The 18,196-nt window shown below is 45.1% G+C and overlaps 1 protein-coding gene across 4 annotated transcripts in view; it reads right to left on the bottom strand.

The window, feature by feature from the left end:
• CUX1 (cut like homeobox 1) overlaps positions 1–18,196 on the bottom strand; it is a 1,145,546-nt gene that overhangs the window by 702,776 nt on the left and 424,574 nt on the right. For all 4 annotated transcript variants that reach the window (XM_069226953.1, XM_069226954.1, XM_069226952.1 and 1 more), the window contains exon 9: positions 4,413–4,461. In XM_069226953.1, the coding sequence (XP_069083054.1) occupies positions 4,413–4,461 (49 nt within the window). The remainder of the gene's footprint in view (positions 1–4,412; positions 4,462–18,196) is intronic.

Here is an 18,196-nt window from a genome sequence, read left to right on the forward strand (position 1 = left end):
ATTTTCGGTACCCAGGACATCATGCTGGGATTTGAAGATCCAGAAGGCCTCTGCTGCAGACAAGGAGGCATTCTCCATACAAGAGGCGGACTCTGAAACTGAAGTGACACTGGAGATGCAGTAAGTTCCTCCGGGAAAACAAAACATGAGCAAATCATCCCCCCGCTCGGACCAAAAAACATAACACCTTGGAAGCTAAAACTCTTGAGCCGCCACTGCAACTCAGCCATGGCAGGCATCGGAAAACCTTTTCGGACACCCCGCCCTCGGGCTCGGCATCGAAACCCAAACTAAATACAGTTGCTTCCACTCCGAGCCAAACGCCATCTCTCTCTACACAGAAACCTTCCACCTCCCATTGACATCAAAAAGAACCCTTGCCTCGACTCTGACGAATTCGGTACGAAACTATCCACTTCGGAACGGAAAAAAACTCAAATCCAAAAAGTGCTCTGAATCGAAATCGCTACTGTAGCCCATTCTCCATAAAATGGAGCAGCAGCTCCAAGGCAAGCAATCTCAGCTTTATATCCAGCCTGAAACAGGCAGGGTGTTTGTAAAGACTGCTATCTTCCCTCTTTCTAAGAGGCAACCTTCATTTGAGGAGGTTTTGGACTATTCTACACCTCGTGACAAGCAAAGGAGAACAGGTCATAAAAAAGGTTCATCCATCCCTTCATCTCTTCCACCAAACATCATGCCTCCACCAGGTTCTCCGTCTCCACAACAGTTGCATGGTGATCCCTTTGAAGTGTCACCACAAGGGTCACCTCATTTGCCACATTTTATACAGGATGCTGAAGATGACTTGGACCACTCACACACACAGATCCATGGTGTCAGTATGATATTGATACCTACACAGTTATAGATGTTCAGGTATGCCCAGCTAGGCCTTCACCACCTGATGACACTACTTCTTTTCAGGAACTAGTGGGGAGGGCCCTACATAATGATCCTATAAAGGAAGATTTTCTTTTTGAAACAGAACATCTCATAAAAACACTCCGTAACTTCCAATGCTTAGGCATGCAGATGACCTTTTCCAAGATCCAGCTATGACTCGAGTTATTACTCGGAGGGCGGAGATGAAATATAAGGCCCCCCCCTCAGACCCTGTGCATATTAAGAGTTAGAGTTAGATCCCACCAGTCTTTATAGTTGTAACCAATGCTAGGAAGAGAGTCCACTCCCAAGCCACACAAAACGCACCTCCTCCTAACAAGGAGTCTAAACTCATTGATGCAGCAGTCAAGCGTGTGGCTGCTCAAACAGAAGACCACTGGAGAATCGCTAATACACGGGGATTATTGGCAAGGTAAGATAGGTCCCACTGGGACAAAATGGAGCAATTGCTCCAATACATCCCAGAAAGAGAGAGAAAGACATTGTTAATGAGGGGCAGCTCATATCAAAGAGCTCCAAATGTTATTCATTAGAATCAGCTGATACCACAGCCAAAGCTATCAACACTAGTTTTCTACTACACAGACATGCATGGCTCATTATCTCCTAAACAAGAAGTGCTGCAGACAATTTTAAAATTCCTTTCAACAAACTACACCTCTTTGGATCCCAAGTAGACCAGACCGAAGAGAAAATGAAAAAGGATTATGAGGTGGCAAAATCTATGGATGAACTTCAACTTCCCAATTTGTAAAGGAGTTTTCATAGGCTGCAGTACAAACTTCTACACTTTCCTCAGCCGAGACATCTCGACACACAATAGAGGTCAGTTACATACATCCTCACTCAGGTTTTTTGTAAGGGCTCCAATAGAGGAAACAATGCAAGAGGTAGATGTTGTCCTCGAACATCTACTGCTGCTCCCAAGCAGTGACTTACTCCAGTTCCCCTCTGAACACCAGACACCTATAGGAGGGCTCATCAACTGCAGGACATCACAACAGTTCAATGGGCGTTGGAAATTAACCAACATGGTTATTGTCTGGAGCTCAGTTCCACTCCTCCAACTATTCCACCTTCCACCTACTCTCTCACAAGATCACATCACCCTCTTCAAACAGGAAGTTCAATCACTGCTTGCAAAAGGAGCAATTGAACTGGTTTCTATTCAGCATCAAGGAACAAGGGTGTATTGCCTTTATTTTCCTATACCCAAGAAAGATGGCTCACTAAGACAGAGTCTGTATCTCAGACTCATAAATCATTATATAATATCAGAACACTTTCACATGGTCACTCTTCAAGATGTGTTAGCCTTGCTTCAGAAAGGCGATTTCATATTGGCACTAGATCTAAAAGATGCCTACTTTCATATTCCTATCTACCCAGCTCATCGCAAATATCTCAGGTGGTCATACAAGGCCAGCACTATCAATTGAAAGTGCTGCCAAATCGGGGTCACCAGTGCACCAAGAGTGTTTACAAAGTGTCTCTCAATGGTAGCAGCCCAACCTCTGCAGACAGAAGATTCATGCCGATCCTTACCTAGACCCTAGATGACCGGCTTATCAAAGCCAGCTGTCACAATCAGTGTCTCAGCAATTTTCAAACCACAGTAGATTTACTCCACTGGTTAGGATTTAGAATCTATTTTCAGATATCACATCTCACCCCACTGCCTTACCTTGCACAAACAATTTGGCATTGGGCTTTTCAGCACAAGCTCTATCTGCTGGCAGAACACCTTCCGGGTTCACAAAACAACTTTGCCGACCTCCTCAGCACGATGCAGCAACAAGTCTGTGAGTGAGAACTCCACCCCAGATTCCTCAATCTTTACTTTCAAAGATGGGAGGTTTCCAGATGTAGACTTATTTGCACCCACCTCACTAAGCGGCTCTGGATCATTCAGAATGCAGCAACTAGCTCACACTCAACCTCCCGTCCATGCACCCACATTTTCACTCACCTCAAAATGCTCCACTTGCTCCCCATACACAAGGGTGCACTGCTCAAATTACTTTCTCTCTCACACACAAACACATGCACAAACACACCAACAAAAAAAGGAAAGCACAACATGAACAGCTGAATTAGCTTCCAAAACCCTAGCAGACAGTTCTGCTCAGCCAAGCTCCTGATCGCCACTGTGCCCCACATCGAAGAGCTAGGGCGGTGGCTTCACATTCTCATACCTGGATCCTAAAGGATGGAACAAATGGCGCTTCAAATCAGGGCCGCCAGCTCAGTCCTTGAATTCAGGAAGAAACTGAAAATGTGGCTCTTCATATTGCCAGCCAGGCAGCCAGCCATCAGATACCCCACCCAAACACCACCACTTCTGAACAGGTGCCCTTCAGCGTGCTGTAAAAGTACTAGTAACATAACATGAATCTATGTTATACATATAAGGCTATATAAAAAGTATTCTGCGATGGAAAGAGAAACCCAGTATGGAAACTACTGCTATAAAGAAAACTCACCACATAATAAGCCCTGCCATCAGGCGATACCATGGACTGACACCATAACTGAATAACCTTTCAAGTATATGTTCTGAATTATGTGCTAGCCTTAAATATCAATATGATTCAAAGCAAAACAAAAATTCTGCATATTAAAATAGTAGCCAGAGGAATAAATCAAATATTTAGCCAGATTTAAGATGGAATTGGACAAGGGTGATCAAAAACCAATACAAGGAGCAAAAAGGTTTAGCAGCACTCCATTATTCATAGGGACAATAATTTGTGCATTTGCATTAACTGCCAATGTTTCATTGAAGTCTCAGACACAACAGTCAATGTCTTTATTTGCTGCTCAATAAATAACAACATCACTGACCTGATATTTTAATTAACTGTGATCATTCAACCCTTTTTCACTGAACCTAACAAAACTCATAGCGAAATACCAATTGGCAGCTTACCAGATCTTCAATAGTGGGCTGAAATCCCACCAACTGCTTACCTTTAGTTGACATTTGTCACGTTCATGTGCTTGCTTCTTATACAATGGCATGCTCTATACACTTTTTTTTGTTCACCGATCCATCTCGGATCGGTAAATAAAAGAAAATAGGCTCCTGTGTCATTTTGTAGGTGTTTTAATGCATGGTGACGCATTTGCTTGCCTACAAAAAACAGCTGCAGTGATCGCATCATGGCACTTTTTTTCTTCAGCCATGGTACACAGATTTGGAGATCACTAAAAACCAGTGGCAAAGCCAACAGGTCTGAAAGACCAGACCTACTGGCTTTGCCAAGGCCTGTTTTTAAATACACCTTCACTGAGAAATAGAACATTCTCCACCCACCACTCTGCTCTTTGAACCAAGTCTGCATTGTGCTACAGTTGGCTGATAATATAAAATGACTTGGATGGTTAACATGTAAATCAGAATACAAAGCCAAACTAGCTTATGGCCAACACAAGAAAGGTGAAAATGTGAAAACCAAAAAAAAGAATCAAACAAACATGCACAAATAAAGGGTTTTAAAGCCTACCTGATTAGCTCTTTCAAGGTCTGTCATGATCATCTCAATTTCATCAGCCCTATGGGCAAAAACAGGAACAGTTAAATTAGCAATAAATAATGAAAACGTTTGCTACAGTCATTTGCTATGAATCCCAGCACACTTGCAGGATTTTAACATAAGCCATGTGTTTGATAGTATCAATCCATTATGGATAACTTCACAGGGAACAATACCAAGAGAGAAACACCGGCATATCAAAAAGGCAAAACTGGATTAAAGGGATGGTACAGTATATAAAAAAAAGTGATAAAGGAGTAAAATATTAAGTTTGAGAAGTTTCTATAAAGACAGACTGCTCACAAGACATCAGTGTGGAAATACACTACGATTGAATCTTTTGAACAGACACATGCCGTGATGGTTACTCATTATGCCTGGCACATGGTCTTCCTAGAAAATAAAGATACCTATAGTCGCCCTGAATTATATTCCTAAAAGGTTAGCAATATCAACATTTTGCACCACGTTCCAAATATCTCAGGGGCACTACATTTCCTGTACAGAGGACAGAGATCCCTTGTCCTATACCAATTACTGGAACGAGCCAGCCAAGCTATCCCGCCAGGCTAACCAGTGGGCCACTGTAACTGATTACCAGAGTTGCAACAGGGCCTTAAATTTAGACAGAGTCCCTAATGAACCTTTCAAACTCAATCAAGAATTTTGGGAGCTTTACATCACCACGCTTATAAAAGTTATGCCCTTAGAATTCATCTTGCTGCACTCACGCTGGCATGAAAAGATACCCTAGATCTTTAAAAAGAAACCTGATTATCTAACCAGTTATCAGCAAATAAACATGATCCATTTTCATTTGCTTATTTTGTTGCAGCTTGATAGGAGGCTCCCTACGGGCAGATGTTTCCTTATCGCCCCTGCCCCAGCCTTTATATCGGAAATCAGTGGATATAGCATGAGCAATTGACCCTCAATCTAAATCCTCTAAATCTAACAGGAGGCTAAATCTGTTAGAAGTAGGGACAGTGGCTCTGTTGGCATGTTAGGGAGGCCTAGGTAGCAGGCCACTCCCGATGGGCTGTGTGCCGGAAAACTGACCAAAACAATAACCCAGTAGCAGAATAGTTATACAACTGTTCTTAAGATACCAATAAGCATGTTGGAAGCAATTCGATATTAGATGGTCAGCCAGGGTAAAGTTGCTTCAATTTATGACCACAGTCCCCAGCGAATGCTTGCTTGATGGCCCAATCGGGCCCATTCTTCTGACAAATAAAATGTCATTCTATTCCAAAATGCTGATGTCCAAGTTTTTAGTTAGTCAGTTGCAGAGCTTGTTTTGGCTATGGACTAGCAGGGAACATTGGTCAGGACTGCTACATATGGGCTGCGGGAGGAAGACTGGGATGAGTAAAATTGATAGGGCTGGTGCATAAGGGCAGGCTTACTCGACTAGTACCAAAGTTCATGTTGGTCAGGTCAGTGTGATGATGGTCTGTGGCCATGCTGAGCCGGCTTCCCCAGTGGAACCCTCAAATCGCAGTGAGTGCACCCTGCTGTGGTCTTCATATCAGAGATAGCATTCATGTTGTATTCATTCTTTAGCTCAGCTGCCACAGTACAGTCAGGGTTTTTATGATGATTAAGGCTAGGAAGCTTTGATACTGCAAACTCTAAGCCTGCATGTTTCTCAACTAGGGGGTGATACAAGAATGAATCAAGTTTTTAAACTTATCAAAAATCAAATCCCAGTTGATGTCACCATTTTTCCCCACCAAGCCAAGGCAGAGAGCTGGTCGGGGTGGTTGCTTGTACACACTGCTTTACAAGTGGATTTAGCTTTGTCCTTAACCATTGTATCAGTTACCCCAGTCTTATGGCTGCATGTGCCCATATTCTGGCACTTCCTCTTTGCAGACGGAACCTCTTCATAAGGACACATGAAGTTGTGGTTTGTTATGTCCAATAAAAGCCTCTGCTCTACAGTCTGTAATTCCCTCTGGCAGCGCAATATAAGATGTAATTGCTTTGCTTATGCTGCCAGGATGGTAAAATGATGGAATACTCTGTAGGCTAGCAGATAAATCGCCATGCTCCAGAGAGTACTGCCTCTCAACCTGGTAAGACCTTTGGAAATAACCCAGACTTCCCTAGGTATCCAATGTTGTGCTCACATATGAGGAAGGTGCATTGGGCTTCGCTACCCCAGGCAATTTCTGTTTCCCCATCCTGATGATTAAATTGGTGAATCACTAAAAAAAAAGTTTAACTGATATACACCAAACACCAAAAGGGAAAAGTACCTTCAAAGAATAAATACACTAAGGACTCGAGTTAGTCAGTATCGTTGAAGTGACCAAAAGCTTGGCTTGTCCGCAAAGAGTGATAGCCCAGCCTCTTACAGATGAAGATGGGTCTGCTCTTGACCTGGGCCTGACCTGGACGCATCCCATGCGCAGGGTAAGTGCTTGCTTTGCGCTAACATCTGACGCTCTCCTCCTCCACTCACAGGGGTTATGGGGCATGTACACCTGGGCCCTCTCCATCTGGAAAACAAAGTCCCCAGTTGGGCCGGGTTTCCCCAGTGGTGATGGCCCCCCAGGGTGCAGTTCTAAAAAAAGAGGACACCAGGGAATAACGGATGTAAAACCCAGTTCCTATTTCCAATGAAAAGACCCTCTCTATGGCTCCTTTGTCTAAAAGAGCCTAGACTTGCAACTGGTCTTCTGAAAGCCATTGTGATGCAAGTGGATTATGCAGCAGATCTGAAGAAATGGTAGGGTGTATCCTTGCTGGATTATTGTAAACACTAGTCTGTTGGATGTGATATTCTGCCACCTAAATATACCTTGTTCTTCCTAAAACAGGGTGGCTATGTGCAGACAAAGATAAGTGAAAGTGGTCTGCTGGGAGTAGAAGGAGGGACAGGGGACTGAGCAGTATGCACCCTGAGGGCCTGTTCATTTTCGGTTTGGATCCCTGACCCTGGCCTCGAAAGTACTTGGGGTCTCTGTTGCTGTAAAGATGGACATTGGTGTTGTCTTTCCTTTGCACCGTTGCAGAACCCTCAAAACTGTTGGGGATACTGCTGCACAGGTGCGAAAAGGATGAGAAAGCTCACATCTGCCCTGCTTTGTTTGAAGCACTCCAGGACCATGTCTGCCTTATCTCAAAAGAGACAGGTCCCCTTAAATGGCATGTCTATTAGTGACGTCAGAACGTCACCCAAACATTCCATGGATATCATCCAGTCATGGCACGAAGCACCATACTGGTAAAGACTTCCTGAAGGCAAGTGGTCAGTGGATCCAAGTCTAAAGTGTATGATGTATTTCACTATATCCTGCCGATCTTGAATGGTCTGTGCAAGGTTGGTGCGTTATTCATCAGGGACTGTCTGCAAGATTTCTCTGACCACATCTCACAACTCATGAAGGTATCTCCCCAGGTGGCAACTTCCATTGACTGAGCGAAGAGCAAGGCTGGCTGAGGAAAACATTCTCACTTGGGGCAGGTCTGTCTTCTGGTAACTTGTCTTATATACTGGTGGGCAAGAGAAAGGTTTGGCACAAGTGCCAATCAGTGTGTCAGCTACAGCCTCATTAAAAGGGAAAAGCTTTTCTGTGGAAGTTGTCCAGGTGGGTGGACCTTAGTCAGGACTTTAGTCAACTTCAAGGGACAGAAATTTCAGGTCTAAAACTTCTGCAGCCCATCTGATGACCACAGCAAATTAAACTGATTGCTCTTTGGAACGGCCAGGAGGAGAGTTCGACCCAGTATTTGGGGAGGTGTCCACCCATTGCCATCCTAAAGATCCATTAAACGATTGTCCTCATTATAATAATGGAGTTGTGAGGACCCGTTTAGTACCTGGGATGGGCACCCCTGTTTCAGATTAGTTTCACAGCGTGTGTCTTAGCTTACATTTAGATATGTTTTGATTCAGGTTTTAGCAAGCCTGCTTTTTAGGAATTACTTTTCCGTATTTTATCAGCTACTTCATTCTAGGAAGGCAAGGTTCACGCTGCACATTTAACCAGCCTTTGCACCATGTATAATCTGTACTTGTTGCACAAGGCTGTTACATGCAGTACATGATATGCTAACTCATGTTGCCAGACCAGGAGCCAGCTTCTATCTCCCAGACACAGTATTACATCAGAACTGTTTGGGTCATTATATAAACTACACGTAGGCCAATGACGGTAGAGGGCATTCGGGTCATGATCATCCTGGGATACACACTACATGACAGACAGCTTTGCTCCCGCTGACTTCTCAGCCTACAGAGAGCATTGCCATCCACATAACAGACAGATACCTTCTATTCAATTCAGGTTTGGGGCCTGGGCTACTCCCTTATGTCGGGCCAGGCAGAAGGTTACAATCACTATGCTGGAGATACAGACATCCTGTTAGGTAGGAATCTCTAGAATATCTAGAACCACACAACAGAGAGGGGTTGATCATCTTATTCACTCTCACTGTAATGTTGGTTACTTTGTTTTGTTTAAACTGCCCTATCATCGCAGCACATGCTTTTTATGCCAGAATACGATTGCTTTATTAAATGCATTGAAATCCATTTTGCATCTTGTGTCTCGCCTTAGCATGCGTAAGGAACTGAATGAAAGGGGTATGATCTGTTTCCATCAATTCCCTGAGGAGTCCGAGTGTCACAATGAGGTGGCTATAATCATCTTTCACCCCAACAAGTTTGGAGGCTTGGGTGAGGCACTGTGAGATAGCCATGAGTTAGGCCAACAGCTACCAAGCAGCGTTGGCTGCACTCATTTTCCTACTCTCAGTGGTGCTGCCATTCTAAACATGCAGCCCTATTACCAAAGTAGGAACTGCATAACAAGGCGTCACCAACGTACCAAGGTCAGGTACTTATTTAACGTATCGTCTGGGTAGTTCTCTCTCGTTTGCCTAAAGGTGCCCTACTCGCCTTTTTACGGGACATCCATGGCGATACGGAAAAATTCTCTCAGCTATATAGGTAGCACCTATACTAGCCTGTAGGTTGTTCAAGCTTGAACCTTAAAAGAATACCCCATCTGGTGTTTCTATCTCTGAATTCTGTTTAACAGAAATGGCACAACCAGTAGTAATTCCAGTAAACTGTAGACACCCTGTCACGCAACATTTACTTCCTAATGGGCTACCTAATGGTGGTGAGATGCTACGTTTGAGGTTGAAGCACACAAAGCACACAAAACAGAAACAATTTATTCTTGGGTCAACTTTCCGGGAGTCAATGCTGATACAAATACCTTTTCACACATACACAGTGGATAACACACAAGCACAATACTGAGCATACAACAATTTAGAAATTCCATCATCTTATCAGAAACACCAAAATTGGTTTCAAGGGGTCCTTCAACACGCAGTAGTTGCACACGTTAGATTAGGTCCCCTCAGCAATGAAGGACCAACATAGGCAGTATTGGCTACATATACACCATATCCAAATGTACAACATCAGCAGGCAGTGGATCTATGCCCCTTGTATAACAACTGTTGGAAATATGGGTCTATAGTTGGAAGACACCATTGTCTAAGTAGGGACCACAATCCTAGTCAAGGTAAGTCACAACAGTCCAAATTATCCGGTGCCCACCCTCTGGTAGCTTGGATCTGAGCAGTCAGGCTTAATTTAGAAGGCAATGTGTAAAGTATTTGTGCAATAAATCATTCACACAGTGAAAACACCACAAAAATACATCACACGTTTAGAACAATAGTTAATATTTATCTGAATAAAATAAGGTCAAACAGTGAAAATCCAATGTACACAAGTAAAGTTATGAATTTTTAAAGATTAAAACCCACTAAAGTACTTAGAAACTCAATAGCTCCAACTGGAGCTATCACAGCTTCGTTGCCGGAGTCGTTCCCAAAAGCCCGACCCCATAGGAGCCGGTCATGGAGTTGCGCAGGCCCCCAGGTACAGTACCTTTGAAAACTTAGAACCAAAGGCTTTGCACGGAGTCATAGAGGTGAAGCATTGCTGGAGCTGGGGCGGCATCAGTCCTTTACGGTGTCTGGGGAGGTGAGCAGTCGGTTCTGGGGAGGTAGAGGAGGCGAGGCGTCTGTTCCAACCAGTTGCAGGGGGAGCTGGTGCAGCATCCATTGCGAGGATTCGGTTCCCTGTAACCCGGCAGGGTTGATGAATCCAGTCTGTCAAGACGTGAAGAGTCGACTTCACAGTTCGCGATCACACTGCATGATGTCAGAGGTGACGCGGCAGCGTCTGACGTGTTGTAGGCCGAGGCCTTTGCGTGCAGTGAGGTCCACAGGGTGGGAGAAGCTGCGGCGTCAGTGCTGGCATCGCTGAAGTCGTTCCTGTAGTCAGAAAACTAGCTAAAAGCTAGCTGCTGGATTCTTTGTTGGCCCTGAGACTTCAGAACAGGAGGCAAGCTCAATCCAAGCCCTTCAAGGGCACTTTTGGGGAAGGCAGAGTCCTTCCAGCAAAGTCAGAGGCCAGTAGGGCAACAGTAGGGCAGCAATCCTTCTCAGCAAAGCAGTCCAGAAGAGTCCTTTGGGCCAACAGGCAGTTCCTCTAACAGAGTTCAGGTGTAAATCCAGTCGGGTTTGGTGGAGTCAGAGACCCAGTTTACATATCCAAAAATGCCTTTGAAGTGGGGGAAAGGGCACAAGTTCCCCTTTCAGCCCAGTCCTGTCTCCCAGGATCCCTGTGGGGGGTTATAAGTACTTTCTGTGAGGGCCGGCCACTGGCCTTTGAAATGTAAGAGGGAACCTCTCCACCTTTCGTGCCCAAGGAGCCCCATTAAGTGTGCAGATGAATGCAGATGTGACTGAGTGTCATGTGTTTATGGCTGTCTGGGTGGAATGCACAAAGGTAGCTGTCAACCAGCACAGACCAGACGTGGTTTGGAGACAGGCTGTAAGGCACAGATTGCAGTAAGTGCAGAGAAATGCCCACTTTCTAAAAGTGGCAGTCCTAAAATAGTAATATTAAATCCAACTTCGCCAGGACTTTCTATTACCATTCTAGCCGTACTATACATTACAGGGCCACTCCTAGGTCACAATCTAACACTCATAAGTATATGAGGGCAGTTCTAACGCTAGTCTTTGAGAGAAGCAGGCCTCACAGTAGTGGGAAACACATTTCTGAGTTTTTCACTACTAGGGCAGGTAAAACACATAGGTACCTGTCCTACCTTTTACTTACATAGCACCCTGCCTTATGGGTTACCTAGGGGCTACCTTAGGGGTGACTTCTATGCAGAAAAGGGGGGGGGGGGGGGGGGGGGGGTTAAGGCTTGGCAAGTAATTGTAATTGCCAAGTGGAAGTGGCAGTGAAACTGCTCACACAGGCCTCGTAATGGCAGGCCTGAGACATGGGTAAGTGGCTACTTATGTGGGCGGCACAATCAGTGCTGCAGGCCCACTGGTAGCATTTAATTTACAGGCCCTGGGCACCTGTAGTACACTTTACCAGGGACTTACAGGTATATTAAATATGCCAACTGGGTAGGACCCAATGTTACCATGTTTAAGGGAGAGAGCATATGAACATTAGCACTGGACACCAGTGGTAAAGTGTGCAGAGTCCTAAAATCAGCAAAAACCGGATGAAAAGAAATACAGGGGGGGGGGGGGGGGGGGGGGGGGGGGCAAAAAGTTGGGGGATGACCACCCTAAGGCTGCCAGGTTTAACAATAATCTAATAAGCTTATATAGACGCTTAACCCAATTTGTAATGTGAACATTCAATACTGCCCGAGCAACGGCTGCTCTAGCTAGCCAACAACAACTGGCTGCACCAGGGATCAAACCTGTGACTATTAATGCAATTATGGGTAAAGTTCCCACTAAACACTAAGAAATTCCATTTTGGATTGTGCAAAAAACAAACCAGCTGGAAGCAGTGTTTCCCCCATATGGGACCTCAAGATAAACATAAAATGCTCACAATGTGCTCGCCATTTGGGATGGTACCCACCACTGATGAATGTGCTACAAGGGGCACAGTTTTTGGTGAAATATACACCATAACACATGGTACACCATCTCTTTCTGTACTTTCAGAGATGTTGAAACAAATTAAAAATGAAAACGTGCTACCCCTGCACTGGACTTTTTATTTTATTTTTTTAATCGGTTTATTAATTTTTATCATTGTTTGCATTTAGCTGAGTATATCCACACATTATTACAGCAGTTTGTCATTACATTTGTTATGGTATTGCGATTTACATAATGTGTCAACAGGTCATTCAATGTATATTCAATTTGAGAATAAAACAAGAAAGAAAAGAAAATAAAAAAGTTAACAGTAACAATTGACACCATGGGTAAGTTATTATTGCTTATATTTGATGCCGGTTTATGTCCTGTGTTGTGTGGAGAAATAGCCCAGAGGGAGAGAGGGGTGCATTTGGTGGGGAGGGAGGGGGGTCTGAGGGGGGAGCAGCCGGTGTTGGGGGAGGGTGTGCAGTCCAGGTTCAATTGAATAGATGGGTCTACTTTTTTCATGTTATTTAAGCTTCACGGGTAAATGGCGCTCAGGTGTGTCTGCTCCTGGGGTAGCCCTATACCTGGTTCAGGGGGGTCAGGTATCATCTTTTTGCTCCAGTTGTTCTATGATAGAGTCCCATATATCTGCCCCCCTTGATTTCCACCCCACTGTCGCGTAGTGCATGTAGCACTTGCGTTTCTGCTTTAGTCCAGTGTAGCATCTCTTGTGTCCAATGGTGTATGTTTGGTGCACTGGGTGATTTCCACTGGATGGCAATTAGGAGTTTGAATAGGATGAACGCGAGGTCAGCGCTTCTGTGTTTTGGTTTGTCTATCCCTTTTTGTGTGTGTATTCCTAACAGGCAAGACTCTGGAGAGGGGAGGAGGGGTAATCTCGACCAGGTGGCTGTTTGTGTCGTTGCTTCCTGCCACATGCAATGTAGCGGTGGACAACTCCACGTCATATGCAAAAAATCTGCTTCCAATGTCCCGCAACATGTGTTTTATTTTGGCTGGGGTGAGGTAGATCTGGTGTAGATAATTAAATTGCGTGTACCGAAAACGGGCATTGCGCGATACTTATTTCGTATTTGCCAGAGCCGTGTTCCATTTTTTTGCAGGTAAAGGTGCATGTAGTGCCGTCTCCCATCTGCTTTTTGCTTGAGTTTGGGCCTCTTCTGTGTTGTTCTGTAGTGTGCGATATATCCAGGATATATCTGTTTGTGTGCAGATATCAGTAATTCATGAAGTACTGGTGCGGTATTAGGTTCGTTGTTGCGATTACCCCATATATTGCGTATCACTTGTTGTAGCACCCTGTACACGAAGAATTTGCCCTTACCTAGGTTAAACCTGTCCATCAGTACTTCATATGATAAGAAGTGTCCCTCTTCGAATATGTCGCCAATTGTATTAATGCCTTTATCTACCAGGTTATTAGTTTAAATTGTCGTATTATGTTTAGTCCTGGGTAGCTAGTAGTGGGATTCTGGGTGAATATGGTGGTTTGCGCCATGTCGACATTACATATCGGCGCCATATCCAGTCTGCCACTTCCAGCAGGATATTGCTGTTACGCGCTGGTTTGTTCCGGCCAATGAGCCAGTTTATAGTGTCCGATTGTCCCAGCAGGGTGTTTACCATTCGCCATCTCCAAGCCGTTTGGGTTACATGCCCATTCCATGATCCAGTGTATTTGTGCCGTTCGTAGTATAATTCGAATTGGGGTGCTCCCAACCCTCCCTTTTCTAGTGGCAGGTAAGTCTTGGCTAGGGCTACTCGGCGGCGACCTGTGTCCCACGTCAAGTCTGTCAGCAGGCTAGCTAGAGGTGTAAAGTAGCTCCTGGGGAGCTTAATTGGTAATGCCGAGAAGTAATACAAAATACGTGGTAATACGATCATTTTGGCTATTGCTACTCTTCCCATGGGTGAAAGTGGGAGTGAGCACCAAAAGGGCACTGAGCTTCTTATAGACCTGATTGTGCGATCTAAATTGCCTTCTCTGAGGTCATGTTTGTCATGATATATTTGTACCCCCAGATACTTGAAAGTGGTGTAGCACCACTGTAGCTTGTGTGTGGAGATTGTTTCTCTTTGGGGGTCTGGGATTAATTGCATCGGGAATAGGCATGATTTTGCCCAATATACCTGTAGGCCCGTTATATCTCCAAATATGTTTAACAGTTCTGGCAGGGATTCGGAGCGATTGCGCAAATATATCAGCGCGTCGTCTGCATAAAGAGAGACAATCTTGTGTTCTTCTCCGTCAGGGATGCCCCACTTTGGGGCCTCCTGTCGCAGTCGTGCTGCAAGTGTCTCAATTGCTATTGCGAACAATAGCGGTGACAAATGGCACCCCTGTCTGGTGCCTCTGCCTATTTCAAATTCCTCCAATATGATTTCGCCTGTCTTCACTCTTGCTTTCGGGTCTGCATATAGTGTTTTTATCCATCTTATAAATGTATTGCCGAAGCCCATATTTTTTAGGGATCTCATCAGGTATGGCCGGCGCAGTGCGTCAAATGCCTTTTCTATATCCAGTGATACCGCCGTCCTTTTGTAGTCTAATTCTGGGGTTTCAGTTATAAGTCGTAAGAGGCATCTGATATTCGTATGTGTACTGCGGCCAGGCTTGAAACCGGTTTGATCCGGGTGGATTAGTGTTGGCATTAATGGGAGAAGGCGGTTTGCTAGCACCTTCCCTAATAATTTACAGTCAGAGTTTAATAGGGACAATGGTCTATAGGACCGAACATCCAGTGGGTCGCGCCCTTTTTTTGTGGAGGACCACTATGATTGCCTCGCGTTGTGATTCTGGGAGGTGACCTTTTTCGAATGCTTCTTGTAGCATTTCTAAATATGGTGCAGTTATTTGCATTGCAAAAGCCTGATAATACTCCGCTTGGAGTCCATCTCCCCCTGGGGCTTTATTATGCGCCATTTGTTTCATCACCTGCTGGATCTCTTCCAGTGCAATGGGTTTTTCTAGTTCTGACAGTTGTTCTTCTGTAAGCTTGGTTAGTTGGGGTGTCTGGAAGAATTCACTTATTTGTCGTTCGGGCAGAGGGGGTTTTGCCTTGTATAGAGTGGCATAGTATTGTTTAAAGGTCTTATTGATTTCTGTCTGTGTGTTGACTATATTGCCTTCCTCTGTTCGGATGGCATTTATGGTGGAGTGTTGCTGTTCACCTTTTATTAGCCAGGACAACAGTCTACTGGATCGGTCGCCTTCGGCGTGTATTTGCGCTGTGTAGTGCCGGTAGTCATATTTTCGCAAGTGCGCATCAGTTTCAGCCCATTGTTTTTTCAGTTCAATCATATTTCCTTCGCCCTCCCCATTCTGTCCCACTATCCTCTCCGCTTCGCTCAGCCCTCCCTCAATGTCGCCCAATTCCCTACCACTTTGTGGCTGTCCCATTCTATTGCTCTTGACGACGCCGTGTTTGCGTTTGTTTTAAAATATGAGTCTATTCCCTCTGCTAGCTCTTCACGGAAGGGGGGGTCACGCAATAAGGACGGCTATAAGCGCCAGCTGGGCGTGCGCGCTCTGCCCCAACGCATTGTAGTTACTAGGGGGCAGTGATCTGATATTGTTTTAGCCAGGTAGACTGCCTTGATTAGCAACTGAGTGAGTTCGCTTGTGTATAATTGTAGATCTATACGGGTATGTCATTGGTGTACAGGGGAGAAAAAGGAGTACTCTCTGTCCGTGGGGTGTAAGTTCCACCAAACGTCATGTAGTCTTCTATCTGACATCCAATTTCGTAGCGTTTGGGATAGTCTTCTACTTGGGGTGCCTTCCAGTGGGGGGTGGGATCTGTCCATGTTAGCATCTGGTACGCAACTGAAATCTCCCCCCCATTTGCTAGGTATCAGTGGGTCCCATGTTAGTGCTGCATAAGTGGACAGCAGAAAATCTGTCTGTTTAATATTAGGTGCGTATATGCCCGTGATGCACAATTGTTTTCCATCCAGTTCCCCTCTTAGATGGAAATATCTGCCGTCTTTGTCAATTTGTGCATGTTCCACTGTGTAGGGGGACATTGGGGGCTATCCATATCAGCACGCCTCTTGTGTACGTCGATGTGTTAGTGCGTATATCTTTCCTGACCATTTCCTAACTAATTTGTTTAGATCTTCAGCTGTGAGGTGTGTCTCCTGCAATGTTGCTATATGTATTTTATAGCGTTTGAGGTAATTATAAATTCTACTGCATTTATTTATGTTGGCCATCCCTATAACGTTCCAGGTTAAAATATTATATGTAGCCATAGAGTTAGTTTGGCTTCGCTTGGTGGCTTCACTGCAGTGATTGTAGGTCCCCGTCGATTCAGCATCCTCCCTTTGAGTCCCCTCCCTCCTGAGTGTACTATCTGTGACCACGGTTGGGATATGTATATTGGCGTACTAACAAAAACCAAAACCATAACAAACTGTGTGGCACAACTGGTGCCATTCTCTACGTTACTTAATTTTGAGTCCATTCGGTGATCCCACTGGGTGTGGAGGCGTGGCCAAAGGGGATCTGAGTTTACTGCTGTCTGCAGCCCACATGGATGATCTTTCATCCCTGCATGTCTCGGTCGTTTGGTCTTGTATCTGCTTCCGGTGCTTTGAAGTCTGTTCGTGCCGGTCTTTCCGGGCGATCATCTCCTGTTCTCGTTTCCAGGAGGATGTAGCCTGTCCTATATATATTGATTTTTATGAGTCCCGAGCAGCCCTGGTTCAGTTGTGCTTCCTGTTATTTTGGTATGTCCCTTGTTTATATAGTGTCTTAGTTTTTCTTAGCATGCCTGCGCGGTTTCATATGTCATCTGCTGTGCGTGGGGTTAGAGCGGGGCCAAACATTAGTGGTGAAGATGGGGGACTTGGGCAATCACGTGAAGAATTTGAGTCCGAATCTCTGGTTTCAAGTCTGGCCAGTGATTGCGTAGATGCGAATATGTTTGCTACTTTGAGGACCTGTGCTTGCGCATCTGCAGCCTGAGATTTTGATGGTCTGGTTTTGACCCTGGTGTTGATTTTTTTTTTTCTTCTGGGGCGATGTTCCAGCCATTCGCCATGTCCATCCGGTTCCGTCACTGGGTCTACCAGGCCTTTGGCGTGTAGCCATGTCCATGTGTCTTCTGCAGAGGGAAAGAAAAGAGTCCCTTCTCCATCAATTACTCTCAGTCTAGCCGGAAACAGAAGAGCATAAGCTATATTCTTGTTGCGAAGAGTCTGTTTCACTCTAGTGAAGTGACACATTTGCGCTGGACTTCCGTCGTATTGTCAGGGTATGCTGTTATCTCTGCGTTCTCCAAGCAGACAGGGCATTTGTTTCGGAAGCTTTGCAGCACTTGATCCTGGCCCCTAAAGTTCAGGAATCTTGCCATCAGTGGGCGGGGTGGGGCGCCCGGTCGAGGTGGTCCACCCGGGACTCTATGTGCACGTTCTATTTCCAGTGACTGTGATGTGGTTTGAGGCAGCACTGTGTCTCTGAGCCATCGTTCCAGATATTGTTCAGCGTTCGAGAGTTCTGTTCATTCCGGGACCCCTAGGAACCTCACATTATTCCTGCGTGATCGGCTCTCAGTGTCCTCAGCTCTGCATTGTAGCGATACTATGTCGCTTTCCATACGTTGCATTTGAGCTTCCATCTCAGCTATTGCTGTTTGGGCCGTTTCGAGTACCGACTCAGTGATGGTGACTCTCTCTGCCAGTTTCCGTTGGTCGGTGCGGAGGCGATTGACTTCCAGTACCACTGAATCAATTTTTCCTTCTAGTGAAGTCTTCGTGTCTAGTACTGCTTGCAGCACTTA

This window comes from Pleurodeles waltl, chromosome 3_2 (assembly GCF_031143425.1).
Source record: "Pleurodeles waltl isolate 20211129_DDA chromosome 3_2, aPleWal1.hap1.20221129, whole genome shotgun sequence".
NCBI lineage: Eukaryota > Metazoa > Chordata > Amphibia > Caudata > Salamandridae > Pleurodeles > Pleurodeles waltl.